The sequence below is a fragment of the Cuculus canorus genome, chromosome 7, assembly GCF_017976375.1.
Source record: "Cuculus canorus isolate bCucCan1 chromosome 7, bCucCan1.pri, whole genome shotgun sequence".
NCBI lineage: Eukaryota > Metazoa > Chordata > Aves > Cuculiformes > Cuculidae > Cuculus > Cuculus canorus.
Genome location: NC_071407.1, coordinates 19,141,294 through 19,162,349, shown reverse-complemented (window position 1 = coordinate 19,162,349; position 21,056 = coordinate 19,141,294). Strand labels below are relative to the sequence as shown.

Below are 21,056 nucleotides of genomic sequence, written 5' to 3'. Positions count from 1 at the left end.
CATCCCATCCTTCCGCTGCAGCAACTAGACCACTCAGCTTGGTGTCATCTGCAAACGTGCTGAGAGTGCACTCAATCTCGCTGTCAATATCATTGATAAAAATACTAAACAGCACCAGTCCCAGTATGGACCCCTGAGGGACACCACTTGTCGCAGATCTCCACCTGGACTTTAAGCCATTGACCACTATTCTTTGAATACGACCATCCAACCAGTTTCTTATCCACTGTACCATCCACCCATCAAATCCATATCTCTCCAATTTAGAGAGAAGGATATTGTGGAGGACTGTATCAAAGGCTTCACAGAAATCTAGATAGATCACATCCGTCAGTTTACCCGTGCCCACTGCTGTGGTTACCCCATCATAGAAAGCCACCAAGTTGGTCAGACAGGACTTGCCCCTGGTGAAGCCATGCTGGCTGCCATTAACTGCCTCTCTGTCCTCCATGTGATTTAGCAGAGCTTCTAGGAGGATCTGTTCCATGATCTCCCCAGGCACAGAGGTGAGGCTGACAGGTTGGTACATCTCAGGGTCATCTTTTCTGCCCTTTTTAAAAATGGGCACAACGTTACCCTTCTTCCAGTCACCAGGCACTTCTCCCGATTGCCATGACTTTTCAAATATCATGGAGAGTGGCTTGGCAACCCCATCTGCCAATTCCCTCAGGACTCTGGGATGCATCTCATCAGGTCCCAAGGGACTTAAATATGTCCAGGTTCCTCAGGTGTTTGCGAACCTGATCCTCCTCTACTGTGGGAGGGGGTCTACCCCCCAGTCACCATCTTGCTGTCCCATGACCCAGGAGGGGTGAGGAGAGCAGTTATCGGAGAAGACCGAGGCAAAAAAAGTTGTTGAGTACTCAGTCTCCTCCTCATCTGTTGATACATGATCCCTATTTCCAGTCATCAGTGGGGGTACGTTCTCTTTGATCTTCCTCTTTTGATTGATGTACCTGTAAAAGCTCTTCTTGTTGGTCTTTACTTCCCTTGCCAAGTTCAGCTCCAGCTGAGCTTCAGATGAGCCAGCTCATCCCTACACAACTGGGCAGTATCTCTATACATGTCCCAGGTTCCCTGTCCCTGCTTGCACTGCCTCTGCAGTTCCTTCTTTTTTATTTGAAGCAGAAGGTCTCGACTCAGCCATGCTGGTCTCTTCCCGTTCCTTCCTGATTTTCTACATACAGGGACTGAGCACTCTTGCGCCTGTGGAAAGCTTTCTCAAATATTTTCCAGCTCTGCTCCGCTCCCTTGTCTCAGAGGACCATGTCCCAGGGGGTCCTACAGAGTAATTCCTTGAGGAGCTGGAGGTCTGCTTTCCTGACATTTAGTGTCCTGACTACACTCCTCACCCATCCCTTATTCCTCTGGACCTTGAATTCCACCAGTGCATGATCACTGCAGCCCAGGTTGCCACCAATCCTAACGTTACTGATGAGTTCACTTGTATTGGTGACGATAAGGTCCAGTATTGCTTCTCCTTGCGTGGGGGTGTCTATCAGCTGGACTAAGAAATTATCTTTGATGCACTCCAGGAGTCTCCTGGATTGCCTACAGCTTGCATCTATTTGACAAAATTATGGAATCAGCAGATGATAAGGAAGAAAACAAATCAGTAAATCAGACTCACAACTCAGCAAATACTTTGCGTGCTCCAGAGTTCCCATCTAATCTCAATCTAATGCCTTTTCAATAATACCACATAGTTTGGTTTTGCCCTTCACGTTTTCATTAACTGATTATTGATTCAGCCTTATACCCAAGTTCTAAACAGAAATCAGCGTAGAAAGGATTCAAGTCCTCATTTGCACAGTGCAGCAGTACTGAAATGCCAGCTACAGGACATACTCAGAAGCAGGGAAACAAGGCAGTTACAGCACAGCAAGATTACAACAGACCAAGCAGAACCATAGACTTGGTGTCCATAGCTGGCATTACCAATGAGTCAACCCTGGGTTTTGAGATAACAAATCATCAGAAGGCACGAATCAGAATTGCAGACTTTGAAAATACTCCTGTGACTGGAAGTGACACTGGCATATGAAGTTCTCATATCTAGATGAAGGTGGGAGAAGGAATATAAGCAAAGGTGGTGGGGTGCTGATCAACATCATACATGTAAATACCGGGGCTACATTAAACAAGACCCCCATCCAAAATCCCACATTTAGTTGCCATGTAACAGTAAACTCAAATATTATCCTAAAGAGTGAACAGACCCAATCAGATAGAGCCATGGTGCCATTCCTTAGATAGCCAGCAACCCCTGTCCCCATCCCAACTCAGTGCTCTCCGAAACTACTTTTTCTCCATTTCTCCTCCTTGACCTATTAACACAGCACCGTACACTTCTAGAAGTGTTCCTCTGTAACCACGATCTGGCTCTAAATGATATACATGTTCCTGAATTCTTATCATATCTACTTTCTACCCCAAGTACACACATAACAGGGATGCCCTTTTCCCTTCACTTCCCACTCTCCCTTCCCTTCCTACTCTCCCTTCCTGAGGTAAATCTTGCCTGGCAACATTATACAATCTCTTCTACTCCCCCTCCCACTCACAGCTCTGAACAACACTACAAATCTGAGCAATCAATACGAACCTACTTAAATCAGGGATGTGGAAATCAATCAAGTCAATGCAATTCAGTATCAGGTAAAGTCATAATCTTTTGAAACTTCATAAGCAGTTAGCTTAAATTAATAGTCATTATAATTGATTCTGGCTGACAAACTGTTCTACAGTGAAGGCACTTTACTCTAGTGTTTCTTCAGTTTAATGACAGTGATGCAACATATTATTTCTGATACAGCCTTTGTTTAGAGTTCTAAGCATAAAGGGAAGTGGTTTCATGTACTATAAAGAATTTTCTCAGTTGTTTTATACAATTCAAACTTTGCCTCAAAATTGAATGCACTGAAAACACAAGACTCATATGCCTTTAAAAGAGATAACTGCATTTCCTTTCAGTAAATTGCAGGAAATAAAATATTTGGTTTAGATTTGTTTTCTGTGTCTATTATGCATCTGTATTTGAGTCTGGATTTGATTGCTAGGTTACCACGGCCAGTGAGCACAAATGAAACCAAGACAGTTCCTCAACACAATCTGAAAATGTATCACATTGAAATACAACAAGCAAAGAAATTAAAGGCAGAATATTTTAAGTGATTGGTGATGAGACAACTAGTGATTGGTGTTTAGGTAACTAGAAGGATATCAGTTGCAAGAAACTGGCAATGGCTTTTAGCTCCCTCAAGCCAAACAACAGCAATCTGTACAGAAACCAAATAGTGCTACACAGCCAAGTGCCTGCTTACATTTTGTGACTTGGAGGACACCTGCTACATTCAGAAACACTACCATAAGCCCAGGTTGCGCTCCATTACTTCTATTCAATAAAGCTACACCTGTCCATTCTGAACATTCTATAGAACAAGATGACATGCTGTGTTCTACTTCATTCCTTGATATTTCTTTCAGTCAAAATAAAGATGTGAAAGGATATTTTGCACTGGAAAATAAATTTTCATGGCCATTAATTAAATATTGCTGAAGAAAATGAGCGGAAAAATAAACGGGTTTGAAAACTCATTTTTTATCCCAGGAGAACCCACCTATTGATTACACTGGAAGCAGTTCTGTAACCTTACTGTCCCACCAAAGGAAAGGCAGGGAGACAGTTAACGTTACATATGTTTGCCTACTAACCTGTATTTTCTGTAGTGATCGGGATACCAGACTGCATGTACCAAAGAAGGTAGGCCTGTCAAGAAAAGAATCTGACAGCCCAAGTATCGATTTATGCAAATATTTTCTTGATATTATTAAGTTCCTGCAAGAACAATTGTATTCCCAAAAGTCACTTCGTAAATCTGAAATCCAACATAAAATGGTATAATTTCACTCTTGGACTAGGGATAACAGCTGTTAGCAACTGGCTATATTGACAGGCTGTATTGACAGTCCTTACCTGAAGGGCAGAAACTATGATTGTAGATATTTACCTATAGGAAAGACACATTCTGTTTAAAAACAAAACCCAAACAAACAAAAAAAAAGCCCCACCCCATGCTAACCACACAGACTTTTGAGCAGAAAGAGTAGAAATAAATGAAGGAAGATCTGAACAGCAAGGGAATGACTGAAAAAATCACATTTCAGCTTCAGAGCACAGCTATGGCCAAAGAATTTGATACAGTCTGAAGGACTCTGACAAGAAATAAATTCAATTTTGTAGCAAAAGATACACCAAAGTCCCCAAAAAGGAGCTCAGATGGTCTGGGAAATTAGACTTGCTCATGAAGGAGCATCCTGTCTCCAGATTGCAGGTTCGCGCCCTCTCAGAACTTTTAAGACACCACCACCCTTTTTTGCACCACCAGATCAGGAACTGCTCTTTCACTGGCAAATGAGAAAGAGAAGGAAACTACATGCACCGAGGAGTTCTGAAGAGTAAAAGTAGATTGCGTAAACTCTCCATGCCAGCATGTTTTAAGGGTAGACACACTGACAGCACTTGGCAGAACACAAGGCAACATTTCCTGCTAGGTAGCAGGTTAGCCCACCTGCACAACACTGTTGTACTACACATACTGTATCTGGTATTGAAAGTTGCGTAGCACTGCCATGACATAAGTTTGGGCACAGAAACATGTATTTTAAGTTGCCAACAGCTTTTCTAGAGCCATCAGAGCTGGCTCAGTTCTTTACACCAATCTTCAATAAACAAGCAGCATTTCCTTTGTAGAACATGCAGAAAAACTATGCCTGTTTTCTACCTACAGTACAGTATTTACAGAATATGGTCAGAACCAAGAGGCAAAAACACACTAGTATGAAGGCAGTTGCTTCCTAGCTGGCATGGAGAAATTAATCTTGGTCATCTTTGTGGCACCCAAGGAAACAGCAATGACCTTTTACCACCTTACAAATGGTATAGTCAGCTCTGTATAAGGCATGTTTTAATCAGAAAAATAATTTTATACTCCAGTGACCTGTGCAATGTGACCATAAAAGCCACTTTACTGATCACTTACTTTACAAAAGCACACAGGTAGTACACCCAAACAAGGCAGTGGGGGGGGATCAGGATGAAGGAAGACAAGAATCAGCTTCAATCTTAGTTATCTTTTAGAATGATGCAAAGGTTGAAGGCTTCCACAAAATATGCTAACAGATGACCTGGTGATGTCTTATCTTTATTGTATCAAAAAACACACATACATTAATGCAGGGCCTTTCACAAGTTAAGGAAAATTCATGTCTATTTGATAATCAACACAACTCACCCCACACAATGAAAAAGATCCCAACATAAGCAGTGGGACAATGTAGCCCTTTACTCCTGAAAAACAATTTAGATTTGTCTTCAAACTATTGTTACAAATTCATGGCATCTTGGACTCCAGAACAGGTAAGGACTTTGGCAATCCATTGCTGCTGCAGGTAAAGGGTCATAGGTTTGTTAGTTTACATTTCACTCCAGCTCTGGAGACCTCATTGACCTCTGGAGACCTTTGACCTAATGTACAAAGAAGTCTCAGACTTATTTTGCTGCCACCAACAGGTCTCATCTCCACAGAATAGTCCATAAGAGAGTTTAACTTTGTGTTTTCAAAAGGATTTGAATTACTGTCCCAGGTTGTGAGAAGCCGGGAGGGGGGGGGGAGGCAGCATCTGCCACTAGCTGTTCACAAGAATGCCCTTTAAATACACAAAGCCACGCCAGTCTTACCTAGCCGCTGGCATCAGATCACAGGTAACTGCGAAGATGGAAGGGTGATTGCTTGATTCTTTTTGCGATGACAGACTGACCTATTGACCAAATGAAGATGATGGACAAGATTCACCCACTGACCCAGTAGCTTAGGCTAAGGACAGAGGCATACACTTGGTAGAACCGACAGTAGATAGCGACGTGCCTAGATATTATAGTAATAGGGATTAATAATTATAATTACTTTCTTCATTAAAGAGTTTAAGTCTTAGCTGTTGAACCCAGCTATTCCCATCTCTAGTTTTACTGCTCCCAGTGCATCTGAAATAGTAGCATGACTGCATCTGTACAGTGTGAATAAAAATTCATACAGAACAGGTAAGAAAAACTATTGCAAAAATGTCTGTGATAGGTCAAGGAATAACAAGATCAACCATTTAAATCCCTACCTACTGGTTCTTTACTTTTCAGTAGACAATATCACATTGAAGGGGTACAAAGCTTATGCCTTCCTTTCAGTATCAACCACCTCGCTACAACAAAAAACCCAAACTCATACAGCAGCATGAGTTAGCTTCTCTATGACAGACTGCACAAAATACATTAACACACAACTATCCAAATTTGCCTTCATCATGCTCCCAAATTTTTCCTTATTAACAATGACCTCTTCTCCCTCCTAAAAATAGGAGGATGAAGTAGATTTGCACAGCTTGCTGCAGGTCATATTTTAAGCACCCCATTTAGCATATTTTCTCCAAGCCAGTGACTAGAAACACAAAAGGCAAGGAACAATGAGGTAATACTCAACATGCTTAAGGCAAGGTCACGGAACTACAAGCTCCTGCCATGAATTGAACACTAGTCACTCAAGTAATGCTCACATGCTTCATTTATTTGTTAAGCACTGAAAGGGACACACAGAAGCTGGAGGGCTAGTCCATTACAGATTTATGCTAATCTACACCAGTAAAGAGCAGGTTCAGGTCAGCTTCATTAAAAAGAGAGATTCAACATTTTTTTTTTCCAGAGGGCTAGGGATGCAAGATATTCTTACTCTTCTTCTTACTAATCACAAGTAAACTGTATAACTAGCAGATCAAGTCCCTTTATCTGCATCATCCTCTGATAGTCCCCAAGTGGATCCTCTGCAGATTATTCAGAAGACATATCAGCACTTGCCACAGCTGTTTAGTGTGTTGCTTTTAAAGCACGTTCACTTGTCAGGCAATGGACAACAAAACTATCTATTAAACCCAAGCACCAGCTCTCCATTCCCACTGAACCTTGGCAGAATCTACTGAAAGCTCTACATCTTCTCCATGTGGCTGATTAGAACTGCACACCTGACAAGCACTGTTGAAGGCATCTCTGCTGCTGGAAAATCTCTGTAGGTCCATGGGCAACCACGCCGAGCAACAGCCCGCTGCTGCCAGAAGAGGGAAGCCTTACTCCCTTCTCCCCACACCCACACTGGTCTTTCCTTCTGCTGATAGACTCAGCCTTACATTCCTACACTTCACTACAAGATGAGACCTTTTTATAAAAATAGTTACTCACTAGAATGGCAGCAAGTTATTTCAGATTTTTTTTCTTGCTATTTTAATGAGTTAAATCAGGCCACAGAAGGAAGACTGAATGAATATATTGTACTCCCTCTGCAATCAGCAAAAGCTTCTTGTAATCCTCCCTATGGGTATGGCTTTAAGACTGATTTTTTAATAGCTTTTCCAGCCATAGTGGACTGAGGAGCAAACAAAAAATGCTGACCATGCAACCCACTCAGACTGGAGCTTGGACTGCACCCTGAGGTTGTACAAAGGTAGAAGAAACCCAGGATTTTGTTCCTGCATTAATTCGTACTCTGAACTTAAGTACTCAACTTAGATTACTTGTCTGTGAGTATTTATAACAAGATTTCCCTTGTTAATTAGATAAGGGCAGCACCTCTTAAACTGGAGGTCTGCACAGGGCTAAGTATTAACCCTGCGCCTACAGTTGTACTGAAGGGATCGTGATCAACTCAGTCCTCTCCCCTGCAACAGAAACAGTCCTTACCTTAGAACTACTGTATATAGCGTCCTCATCATTTAGCTCCTCATACTATAAGTTTGTGGTTTAAACTTCAATACCATTTCACAGGATGACTATCTTACTGAAGCATAAATAAATAAATTCTTAATACGTGCATTTAAGAGTTAGGATATTATCAATAATTTTTTCAACCACAGCTAAAAAACTAGTATCTCCTGTCTTTAGCTTTTCATAAAAAGCAATTTACTGGTTTTGGGGCACAAGGGACACACAGCAAAGCTCTGTGGAAGGAATACACACTAGAAAGACTATCAGCAGCAGCTTCCCTCCCCTGTGTTTTAAATACTTCAAACACATATAGGCCTGGGCAGAGCCTATGCACAGATCCTTTCCTCTTCCAGCTCACCAGATGTCTCCTACTGCAGCAGCATCAAGAGTTCTCCCCTTCCCACGGCACTCTGTAAGTGACTTTATTGTTGCCTCAACCAACTTCTGCCCTCAATGCAAAGAGCTGGAGAAAACAAATTAAGCTGTTTGTGCTGCTGGGCTTGCCTATGAGCTACCATGAATGCAAAGAAAACGCCAGCAAAGAAAAAAGTCGTTCTGGTAGTAACTTTGCTATGTAGAGGAATGCATTTATATAGAGACACTAAAAGAGGCAGCTGACCATCTTCTCAGGAGAGGTGGTAGTATTTCTAGTGCTTTCACCGGGCTCTTGCAACCCTGCCAGTTTCGCTCTGTACTCGCTCAGTGGGTATTTTACAAGTAATTAGAAAGCCTATGGCTCTTTCATGTAACTCCCTTCCGGCACGTTCTCTGCCCAGCAGCCACCTACTGTCTGAGCTGAATTACTGCTCTTTCTCAAGACCCCTTCCCTTCCCGAGAGGTGAGGCTCATTATTTCCAGTTGCTCGTGCTTAATAAGCTGGTGCTTGCCTGGGAGCTTTTCAGAGCTTTTCCTAAGAAGAGTGATTTCCTGCCTGAGCCTTCAGGCAGGGACAGAAAGCTGCTATTGCCAACAACAGAACTTAAGAGTATACACCACGAATCCCATGTGGAGAGAGAGGGGCATCTTTACAGATATGGATTACGCACCTTTGAACAACCCGGGTCCTTCTTCACAGGACACACCACAAAGCAAGAGAGGGAATCTGAACTGGTCACTGGAGGAATCCCCCAAACATCACTTTCTTGACCCTTTATGTACATGCACATGGCCACTGAACCAGGACTACAGAGACAAAGTAATCGCAGCACATATCTGATAATGCAGCTCACTGCTGCACACCCCTGCACCAAAAGCAGCACAGTGCCAGGAAACAGGCCTGGTACTAAGGAGGCAGAAATAATTCCCTGTCTCATTCAACTCTCTAGAGCCGTACATAGTGAGAAGGAACACCCAGCTCCCTACTAGTTCACTTCTCCTCCATGCGTTATCCTGTAGTCATTTCTTCCCACTGCCTTCAGATTAGTTAATCTAGCAGTGCACCAAATCCAGACCCAATGCCTTCCTCCACAGCTCCTGTACCATTGCCTCAGAATTTTAAACTCTTTTCAGCAACTTTATCTCATGTTCCTCAAAGCAAAAAGATTTTTTGTTCCTCAAGCAAAAAGACTGAAACCCAGACCCCCACCACAGGGGGCCACTGCTGTCTTCCCCCCCACCCCCTCCTCCAGTAACCCACAGACAGCTTCATCCACCAGCTCAAAAACTATAAATTAAATCATACTTACTAGCACTTCATTCCAGCCTTTTATCCATATACCTTTCTGGAACATATCTCCTGAAGTTGCCTCTCCTGCCTGAAAGAATCACTCACTTAAAGAAAGATGGTAGTGAGCCTCCCCCTTGCAGCTGGGCTCCCTCTTAATGGTGGCTCTGCCATGCCAGCTGCAGTTAGTCACACCAAATGCTCCCTGCCCCGAGGGGATGGTGTGCTCCCAGCAGTGTTGTTGGGCTCTTAGGGGGTTGAAGGAAGTGTTCGGAGGAGTAGACAGCTCCAGGGCTGTTTACTTTGGTTCTAGGAGTTAGAAGCCGGGTGTTATTATTTGCATGTTAAGCTGGAGATGCCAAGGTGCTGGCTTCCCAAGTGCCCTGGGATAGCTCTGTGCAACATCAGCCCCTCAAACCAGAGCTGCAGTGTGGGGCTGAGGCAGCACAGCTGTTCCTCTTTGCAGAGCTAAGAGGCTGCAGGTGCGCTGTGGTGAGGGGGACTAGACAGATGGGAGAGTTCCTCTTTTCTGCATTTCACTGGCCAGTGAAAGGAAGGCTTTTCAGATAGCATGATTTTGAAGGCAATATGGCCTGAGCAGCGCAGGGGATACCTGCACTGAGCAGTCTCTGAAATGCAAGACTTGTTCGAGCAGCATAGAATCACAGAATCATTAAGGCTAGAAAAGATCTACCTCTAATATCATCAACTATCAGCCCTACATCACCGTGCTTACTAAACCATGTCCTGAAGTGCCATGTCTACATGTTCTTTTAACATCTCCAGGGAAGGAGACTCCACTTCCCTAGGCAGCTTGTTTCAATGCTTGACCACTGTTTTGATAAAGAAATTTTTTCTAATATTCAATCTAAACCTCCGCTGTTGCAAATTGAGGCCATTTCCTTTCATCCTACCACCTGTTACAACCTCCCTTCGCTTTACTGTAGAGACCAAAAAAGTCACCCCTCAACCTCCTCTTCTCCAGGATAACCAATCCCAGTTCCTTCAGCCGCTCCTCCTAAGACTTGTTCTCTTGACCCTTCACCAGCCTTGTTGCCCTCCTCTGGACACACTCCAGCAGCTCGATGTCTTTCCTGTACTAAGGGGCCCCAAACTGAACATAATCTTGGAGGTGTGGCCTTGCTAGCGCTGAGTACAGGGGGACGATCGCTTCTTTACTTCTGCTGGCCACACCATTTGTGATACAAGCCAGGATGCTGTTTGTCTTCTTGGCCACCCGGGCACACTGCTGGCTCATATTCAGCTGGCAGCTGACCAACAACCCCAGGTCTTTTTCCACCAGGCAGTTCTACAGCCACACTTCCCCAAGTCTGTAGCATTGCATGGGGTTGTTGTGACTGAAGCACAAAAGCCAGCATCTGGCCTTTTTGAACTTCATACAATTGGCTTCGGCTCATAGATTCAGCCTGTCCAGGTCTCTCTGCACAGCTTTTCTGCACTCAAGCAGATCAAAACTCCCACCCAATTTGGTGTCGTCTGCAAAAATTAGGGAATGGTGCTGGGCTCTGCTAAAAGAATTAATTGATGTGGCAGGAGTTGAGGGGGAAAGTGCCACCAGTTCTCCCCTAATGACAGGAAAACAGAAGCATGACAACGAATTGTTGTGCACAGGGCAGCAGGATTGCCTCCTCTCTGTGGAGGACTCCAGAAAAAAGCCAAAGAGGGTTGATGCCTTGGTAAACAGAGAAATCTGTGTGCACTTAGGACTCTGGCTGGCTCTGGGTCTCTATGAAATGTATTTATTTCACTGTTCCTAATTTCTTTTCTCTGCCATGTCTTTTTTCACAAAACTGAGTTTCACACTCTTTCTTTTTCTCCTTTCTGTTGAAATGGACTTTAACTGCTGGTTTTTGTTCCCGTGCTGGGCCTCATCCCACTCAGCTCTATGCCTTTTGTACAGACTGTCCTGCTACCTGTGCCTGCTTGAGGGGCTGTGTAGTTGCCTCTTGGGTGAAGTCCAACTCCTACAACTTGAAGCATGTCAGTGATACTGAAGGATTATTAATTGGCTGGGCCAAATATGAATCTGAACAAGCAACATCTTCTAACAGAGTCAGAGGTCACCTTCAGTGGTCTAAAAATGCTTAATTCATGTTTTCTTGGATGTCATTCATTATCATCAAGGCTTATTCCTGAAAGTCATGGCTGCTTGATATTCTTCTGCCGTGCTTAAGACTGTCTTGAAGAAGGGATTAATAATGTCATTTTGTTTGGAAAAGAAATCTCTAGGGGAATGACTCCAATCACTGTATTTTTCTGGTACATAAAAAATGTTCCTGGAGGTGTCTTCCCACAATTTCATACCAGTAGGTTCCTCTCATTATGCTGATGCCCTCCATTTACTCAAGAAATAAGGTTGCAGATTTGTATTTTTATGTCCAAGTTGTTCTTAATTTGTGAGTTCTTATGGAGTTGGATGTGTACTGAAGACAGAAAATGGCCAGAAAAAGCTGTTCAATAAAATGGAAGGATAATCCAGTATTTTTTCATATACACTCAACTCTGGGAACTTAATCTCAAGTCCTGGCTCTGCCTTGGATGTCATATGTGGTGTACAGGTTTTCCTAAATCTACAGAATGTAAATGTCACCTGTGAAATATGGAAAATGCAAAAGTAAATTCATTTTGAATTGTTATGTTCTGAGATGCTATGGTAGGGAATTGTTTGCCACCTACATAATGGATTAACATAAAATTATCAGTACTGAATACAAATGTGTTATGACTCTGACAACTTCGGAGAGATCCAGGTTCGCAAATAGTGCAGATCATTATAAGTAGGTCTGCTAGTTAATGGCAAGGAATTAATATCCATGTTACATATGCATTTCAGGGGGCTGTGTTTTGGACTACTTCTATTCTGATCCAACAGATGGAATATCCATTACTGGCTGGAAAGCATTAGGTGCACTCCCAAAAATATTTCCCTGCCTAATTTAATCCAAAAGGACTTCTAGTTTGTTTATTCTGAGAGTGCTTCATGACACAACCAAAGCACTGCAAGTGATGAGAATTAGATTGCTTCAAAAGCCCACTTCTAACCCTAAAATGCTCATATAGATTCCAAAGTGTACTACTGTAATTCTCATAACTGCCATTTACTTTTGTATTAAATATGTTATCAGTCTACAGAATTAGGGAAGTCTGAATTCCCACTGATTACTGTCTTATATTCTTCTGCTCCAGCTCCTCTACATGTTTCTCAAACTTGCATAATGCTGTCTCTTCACCTTCCTCAAGCACCTACTTACTTCCGAACCCAAACAACCCAATACATTCCTACATCACTTAGCATTTTAGCTGTCTTGAATATATGTGTGCTCTTACAGGACAACCAATATGTGTCTTTAGGATTGTCAGATTAGCATTATCCTTCAGAACATATGTTGCTGTTGAGTAATGTGATAGTTTGCCTTAGGTGTACAGATATGGTTATCTTTCCTCTGTCCTGTCACCAATTTTTTTTTGAGTCAAATTTATTTGAACACTTTTTTTCTGCTTTCAAATCTGGTCAGATTTAGGCAAGCAGCTCAAAAATTGTTAGGACAGAGATTGATAGAGAAATCATGCAATAATATACCCTTACTGCCATAAGAAAGCAGCTTAACTATAGGGTATTCACAGAATCACAGACTTGTTTAGGTTGGAAAAGCCCTTTAAGATCATTGAGTCCCACTGTAAACCTAACACTGCCAAATTCATGCTCCTGTAATTAAAGACACAGCACTTTCATTAAAAATACAATGACACCATGGCAAAGGCATTGAATATTAAAACCTAGCTGTCCTCACTGCAAGCACGTGAAGCTTACATTGTAAAAGTGCATGCTCCCAGAGGGCTATAACAGTACTTTACCCTCTAAAGTCCCTCCTGGCAGCATTACTCTACACCATCCTTAGAAACATTTTATGTGTGCTAAAGCCCACTTCTCATTAAAATTGAATTATGACAAATTTCAGAGAAGGAAAAAAAAGAAGAGAGAGAAATAACTCTGTTCTACTAAAGCCACTCTGAAGGATACTTGAGGGAAAATCAGTTCGTCTGCAGCAGGCTAGTAAGCAAAAGTGTCTCCCATCACTTTTTTCAGGCTCCAAGTTTTAATTAAACAACCCCAAAAAGAGTTTAATTATTTTGACTGTGAAGAAAATTTTCAACATACTGTAACATATGTTTCATCATGCCATCAAACAGAAATAGTAGGTCAGAGAAGTGCATACAATTCCATAAATGTCAGATATCCATTAGTGCAAAGCCTCAGTAAGGACAGAATGTTTATTCTTAGTACCTATACAAATCAGGCAGACTATGCTGAAGACAGGAATACTGCAAAGAATCTATCATGTCAGCAGGCTTGCTCTCTTTCTAAAGAGAGCAATCCCAACATATCACTATTTAAAAAACAAATGCATAATCTTGTGGTCAGTGTAGCTTCCATTTTCTAGAACATTTACTACAACTGGGCAGGTACAGCCTGTTTGAGACATAAAACCAAGAAGAAAAATGCTTAATTTTTTTTTCATTTCTTAAAAACAATGTAATAAAAACGCATTCCTTGAGAATGGAGGATGTAGCCTGAAAACTGCTTTCCCCTGATCTCCATACTGAAAGTTCTCTTGCCTCCACTCTGGAAGTTAGTATTTCCATGCCTCATCACATAGAAAGAATGTGAAAATAGATATTTTCCATTGCAGTCATTTATTTCAGAATCCTGGACTCTGCCAACTTATGTCCATAAAACATTGTAGATCAAAAAGTAATGCAAAATCCATTCAGGCCTAGCCAGGATGAATGATTTTCCAGAAGGCCCATTTATGTACATTAAGATTTTCAGTCTGTGAGATTTTACACCTTCCTATGTCTTATGAAAACATAATGTACCTCGGAATGCATGTTTCCCCATTACAGATGTGAATTTGCTGAAGGAATGGCAAGGATTACATTACGCTTGTCAGTTACCTCTAGTAAGGCAAATTACCTTTGTTCTCTACCATACCTTTCACAGATATTAAGAACTACACCCCAGATGCCAAGCTTAAGTTCAGATTCAGCGTTTTCAAAAGCCTGAATATCTTTAAACCCAGATGCTTTCTTAAGGACCATCCACAAGTCAAACAAAAGTAACAGCAACAGATGTCACAAGTGAAGGTTTAAAGATACATTCTCAGCAGAGATTTGGAAAAACAAGGGAAGCTGATGAAGCATTCCTATTTGCACATATGCAGGGAGCCTGAAGCAAAGAGCTGGACATGGACACAAGGTGGTTTGAAAAATTCAGTCACAAGAAATCTACACTAACTACATCTGCACTAACCCTAGTGCAGCTTTATTGCTGCCTCCTATCATACTCAAGCAAAACCACAGGCTGTACCCAGAGTATCCTTCCTTGTCCTTTCCTTCATTCTGTCTTCTCAGCAAAGTCACGCTGCCTCCCTCACACAGCTAAATCTTCAACAGCAGAGCTAACAGCCACTACTCTGAGAAGTCAGCCAAGCTCATGCAGCAGCTTGTAGCAGATCTACCCTTGTTGGTGCTTGCTGTCAGCAACAGATTCTTGCAGCTTCCTCAATACTTTGCTTGCCCACCATTTACCACATGAACCTCATAAACAATCCCAAGGGAGAGTCCAGGGAGTATGAACTACTGTCTCACATTCAGCTCAGTCTTGCCATACAGGTCACTTACCTTCAAGAAGCATTCATTATCTTCAGCACCGCCTGCTCACGGCTCCTGTAAACAAGAGCTACAGAACATCACAGGATTGGGCCCTACTTGGTAATCTTTGTAAGGAGTCACTAGTGCTTTGCATTACATTGCAAAAGTACAAGAGTTCCTCAAGTTTCAAAAGCCACCAAGCCAGATCTTTTCATGAGTTCTAAATTCACTCAGACATAAACCTAACACTGTACAGTTAATAAGGCAAACAGAACAAACCCCAAGAGAATGACATATACCGCTACAAATCTAAATTGAATCACAAAGGTACACTACAGTTTGTCCCCTGAGCCTCAGTAACCCACAAGGATCTAGACCCACATTATGTGACCCACACTGGTCACATAATTAGACTTCAATATATATCAATACAGAACTTTCAGATGAATATATCTCTTCCAGATGAACTGAAGAAAGTCAGAGAATGGTAGGCATGCAGTTATGAAAGCCTGTGTTCCTTGCTGTGACACAGACTTCCTGTACCACTCTAGTCACATAGAGTCGTAGAATCATACAGGTTGGAAAAGACCTGTAAGATCAAGTTCAAATGTAAGCCCAACACCGCCATGCCTACTAAACCATGACTCCAAGTGCCATACCTACACAATTTTTCAACACCTCCAGGGATGGTTACTCCAGCACTTCCCCCGGCAGCCTGTTCGAATGCTTCACTACTCTTACAGTAAAGAAATCTTTCCTAATATCCAATCTAAACCTCCTCTGGTGGGAAGGAAACATCGTTTACTATCAGAGCTATAATAGCCCACAGGAATGCTGGATAACAAGTATATTAAAGACTGGAAGGAGATTAGACACCCTCAGAATGGCAGAGACATCACCTACAAAAGACTTGCGGAACTTGTACAGAATAGTGTAACTAAAAAATAAGTACATATGACTTTACTGTGGGTGAGGCTGCACATGTCTAATCCTGACACCTCCAGATGGCAGGAAGCTTCTTCGTTCCAAGATACTAACAGCTATTTAATGGGCTGGTGGTATTTTAAGGACTGTTCAGTGTGTAATACTGCTTTTATATATAGGATGCAGTGACATTCGGCTGGAAGTATCTGTCTCAGAACCACAGCAGCTAGGATCAGAGACACTTTCCTATTTTATAATGCTGGCACGGGTGAAGAAAAGACTAATATGTACATTTTGACTGTATCTGATTTTCCTCATAAATTACATTAATCTAGTCTCCATTACCAACGGGCAGGAAGATATTCCTCCGAGACTGTCATTAGGCTGCGAATAGCAACAATGCTCAACAAATGCCCTGTCAAACGAGGAACGGATGCTGCAGCAGGAATCACACAATGCATCTCCTGCCAAAGCATCTCCTCCGAGCCGGAGCGGCGATCCCACTGTGCCCAGCCCCGGCCGGTTGCTTTACAAACACTGCATACTACACCTCGCAGGTAGGAACGACTGCTCAAAGCAGCTGTTGCAAACCCAGGGCAGGTTTTCCTCCCTTCCTTTGTCCTGACCACGGATCACACAGAATGACTTTCCCTGCCTGCCGCTCCCAGCCCCGGAGGGATAACGTGCCACAGCGAACTGCTTCTCCAAGATGCTGCAGGTAAACTTGTCGCAACTGTCTCCAGCTGTTACGATGAATTTCAGCATTAGCAACACAGCATTGGCAACCACCACAGCGGTGCAGAGGCTCCATCGAGGCCCAGGACGGAGTCCAGATTTTGAATTATCCCGGCTTCTCAGCCCTGGCATTGCCGGTGAACACAAGCACAGGTCCCCTCCTCCTGCGCTCCGTCCTCCCGCGCCTCTGCCTCCCGCAGCATCCCGGCTGCGTGGCTCTCCCTCTCCGCCACCCCCGGGACGTTCCCCGGTGCCGGGCCCCCTCCCCCCAACGCGAGGCGCTCGGGAAGGCGCACTCACCTCTCCTGGCCTGCCTGATCTTGGGGCTCAGCATGCTCCCGGCCGGGCTCCGCGCCCCCAGCGCCCGGCCCCGGCCGCCGCCCTGCTCCAGCGCGGGGCTCGCCGCCTCCAGCCCTGCCTCGGGGGCGACGCTTCACGGGGGGCTACATAAACTCTAATGCATTATTTATCCGGCCTCGAGTTAATTCCCATCCAAACTAGGCATTAAGTGCCCCGGTAATTACTGTCGATAAATCAGCAGCGCGCAGACACGAGGGTTGGACCTGGCTCCTTCTGCTAATTGGCCGTGCATCGGTGTTATTAATGTTCCTCTTTCGGGGAGCAGCGCTCATCCCGCACTCCCCCTCCGCATCTTCCTCCGATCGTGCTCAACAGACGCTTTGCCTCAACAAGGATCAGATCAGGAGCTGAATCTCTCCGAGACAGAGGAAGAAAAGGGCACAAAGCATACGCCGAGAAGCTTGCGCATCTGATAAGGTAGTGCGTTAGAAGAAATGCGAAGTGTACTGGTCCAGAGGGCAGCGGCGTGCTGGGCTGCCTGCTGAGCGCTGCATCCCTCCTGGGGAGGTATTCCGCTGAGAGCTGGGGAGCCGACAGAGAAACCACCTCTGCTCTCTGCAAGGAAGAAAAATATCTCGCGTCGTCACTGACATCCTGGCGACCAGGCAGAAGGCAATGCCATCACTCCATCTTAGCACCCATCATTTTTATTTGTACTCCTTGCTAAGATCTCACTCACCCCTCCCTGGGATGGAGGCAAAGTCAGTAAGGAGAGAGTAGGGGTGGAAAGGACTATATAAGGATATATATATGAGGACTAGTGACTACAAATTGTAAGTAGATACATGGATGAAAATTGGATCTAAGTAATTGACACATCCTGCCCCTGGGCTGCTCTCAGCACAACCTCCTTCCTCACCATCCCGTTCTGTCTAGCAGGTCCTTCTGCAGTGTAGAGAAGGAGGTAAATCTTTCCCTGCCAATGTGCATGCCCTGCAGTATCATCCTCCAGATTTATAAATATATAAATATATAAATTTGCTGAGTTGCGTTAGCAAAGAAAATCTGAGATTGGCAACTTTCTCCTCTGCTAAGAAAATCCATCATATCTTGGATACTGAATACTAGCTATCAAGTCAAATCTCCAATAGCTGAAGAGGTTCCCTGGCCCTCTACAAAGGCCATGGTTCTCAAAGTGCAGGCTGCAGGAATGGCTTAAGATATTTTGGACCTTTAGCTGCTGCTGGAACAAGTTGCTTAGAAATGATTGTAAATCATTGAGTTAATGGTATCTGTCTCAGATTGACACACTTGTCAATGAGGCTAGAAGTGGAATCTGAACTGTCATCTCTGTTCTGAACACGCAGGCTCCCGCAGTTATTTCCCTGCTAATCTTCGGCATTAGCTGGGCTTCGGTATTAGCTGAGCACAATGAAGAGTAGCTGACTGGCAAACCCTTGGCCAACAAGCTGAATTTCTCAGATGTACTTCTTGGGGCAAATAAACTATTTGCCAAGTTGGGGGATGATGGTGGAAAGAAAGCTATAAAAAAATGCCAGCCGAGAGAGGAAAACACCAGTCACCTCCAGCAAGTGGTTCCATGCTGGCTGCAGTGATTTGCTCTGACAATTTGAAGAAATACTTCCTGAAAGAAACACTGAGAATAGGTCCAATAGAAAGGTAGCCTAGCAAGTATCTAGAAGGAAATGGACTCTACAGCAATGTTTAGTCCCTAAAGCTTGTATACTGAACTACTTAGTCTGAGCAGGACAACTGAGACACCATATCTCAATGGCCTGTATTTCCCTTAACTCTTTGGTGAATTTCACAGCCCCCTTCCATCCCACAGCTAGTTTCTCAGTGTGTGTTCCTCAGCTGTACTAACCTCACAGAACTACTTCCAACAAGGGCCCTGCCCATGAAGCAGTGCTGGGAATCTACTGTATCTGTAGCTCAAGTTACTGCTTCACCGGCACCTGCCCCACACCACTGCCAGCTGCCCTTCCAACACAAATACCTGGCAAGAAGCATTTTGAACATACACCCTTCTATAAAAAAGCCAGTATCTAAAAGGTGACAGAGCTCAGATTAGCCTGTGGTGATGCAGGAGGCAGAAAAAAAAGGTTGGGTAATAGCTGATTTAGCTTATTCTGCCTACATCAAGTTTTATCTGGTTCAGATGCTGCTGGTAGTGATGACTTTAATTGCTTGTGAAGGACAGTAATTACAATCTGAAGACAACATCATTTAAGTATACTGAAGTTCATCTGGCAGCTCATCTAGGGACAATTATTTCAGTGCAGTACTTTTATTTAAATGAAAGGATTGCAAAGATAGGAAAAGTGAAGGAATAAGCTGTGAAAGTTTTACTTTCACTGTATTTGCATCAGGTCACTACCTGAATATGCAGTCACATAGTAGGAAAAAAGGGATTCTGGTTTCGATCAGCCCAGCCAGGGCTATATTAGCTCCATGTTTCGTTGCTAAATAAAAGCTGCTAAGTACAGAGGTGGTAGTTTCAAGAAAAAGAGAGATACATTTCTATTACACCAGTTCTCTCCTCTCAACTAGCAAAGGTAGCCTTGAGGGGAGTTTGAAAATACCCTTATTAGAGAATTTAGACAGAAATACAAGAAAAGTTATGTGAACAGGCTTCCCGGTTGAGAGTACCTGGAGTTGTGTGCTAAGCCTCAGACCAAGTCCTTGCACAGGCAGTTCTGCCTAACATCTGCCTGCTGCTTCAGAATACAACTCACCTGTGTCCTTACTATTGAAGCCTATGATTATGAATAAAAAAAAAATTATTTTATGGGTTTCCAGAAGGAGTTGCAGTATAGTCACAACGAGCAGCAGAGGCATTCTTGCAGTTTACAAAGATTACAACAATATATTGTGGCCCTGAAATGTATTAATAGCCATAACAGACCTGACCAGCCTCACCTGGCCACCATCCACACCCTCTGCCTATAGGCATGATGAGCTCCTTTTAAGCCTAGGCTTGGACCTTCACTTCTTATTTAAGTTGTCTTGTAGGAATGTTGATCTTCAGCTCATCTCTGTTGGTGTATGGGTCTGGTCTGTGATCTATAGGTTGTTTTTTTCAGCTTGACCTTTTATTTGTCTTGTTGCTGTAGAGCTCTATAGTAGTTGCTGGATTGTGTCTGATACTGGTAACCTTTATCTAATCTATTTCTGACTGAGTTGTGGGTAGCTTTCCTGGTTTGAACCTAGAGCTGCTTCGTTGTTGTAAGTGTGTCTGATTTGGGCTCCTGGTTGAACGTGATCATCTTTTCTATATCTCTTCTCCTTACTTCACTCAGATACTGTGGGGACTGTACTGTACCCTCCTGTGTTCCTCTTTTCTTTCTTTTAAAGAGCAAATGGTTGTTACTAGCTGTTCTATTTCACAGCTAAGTGGCTCAATTTAGCAGGCTTCACACAGAGCCTAAGGAAGCTGCTGATCTGTAGGCAATAAGATTTTTACACTGGCAGACTGATCTGAGGCAAGAAGGGCATTCCAGATGGTTTGAGACACCAGTGTTGAGGTGTGTACTGGTTGTTGGGAACTACTGCTTTCATGATTATCCGAGTGCAGAATGGCACTTTACTGTAGAGCATTAAGCATAAACAAGGTTAGAAAATAGAAATTGGATGATTAACCAAGGGCTAGGGAGGTGCTATTATCTCTTATGTGAGTCTAAAAATAAATATGCTCATTAATTATCTGCTGCCTGCTTGGAATGTGGAACTTGTATATCACAAGTGTTTACATTTGATTGCTAATGACACATAATGAAGGAAGGTCATGTGGCCTAGGGATTAGAAAAATTAAGGGTAGTGGGGAAGCACTCCCTCTATTCTTAATGCCAAGTGATTGCCCATAGTCACAAACAAGCTCTTCAGTCCCAGGCCCCATCCGCATCCATGCAGTGTTTTGAGACTGGGGATTGGCAAGTG

The 21,056-nt window shown here is 43.3% G+C and overlaps 1 protein-coding gene across 4 annotated transcripts in view; it reads right to left on the bottom strand.

The window, feature by feature from the left end:
- ARHGAP22 (Rho GTPase activating protein 22) overlaps positions 1 to 18,078 on the bottom strand; it is a 145,295-nt gene extending 127,217 nt beyond the window's left edge. For 2 of the 4 annotated variants that reach the window (XM_054071628.1, XM_054071631.1), the window contains exon 1: positions 17,100 to 18,078. In XM_054071628.1, the coding sequence (XP_053927603.1) occupies positions 17,100 to 17,133 (34 nt within the window). In that variant the 5' untranslated portion in view covers positions 17,134 to 18,078. The remainder of the gene's footprint in view (positions 1 to 17,099) is intronic. The other 2 variants (XM_054071629.1, XM_054071632.1) reach the window with 2 other exon arrangements.
- Between the last annotated feature and the right edge of the window lie 2,978 nt (positions 18,079 to 21,056).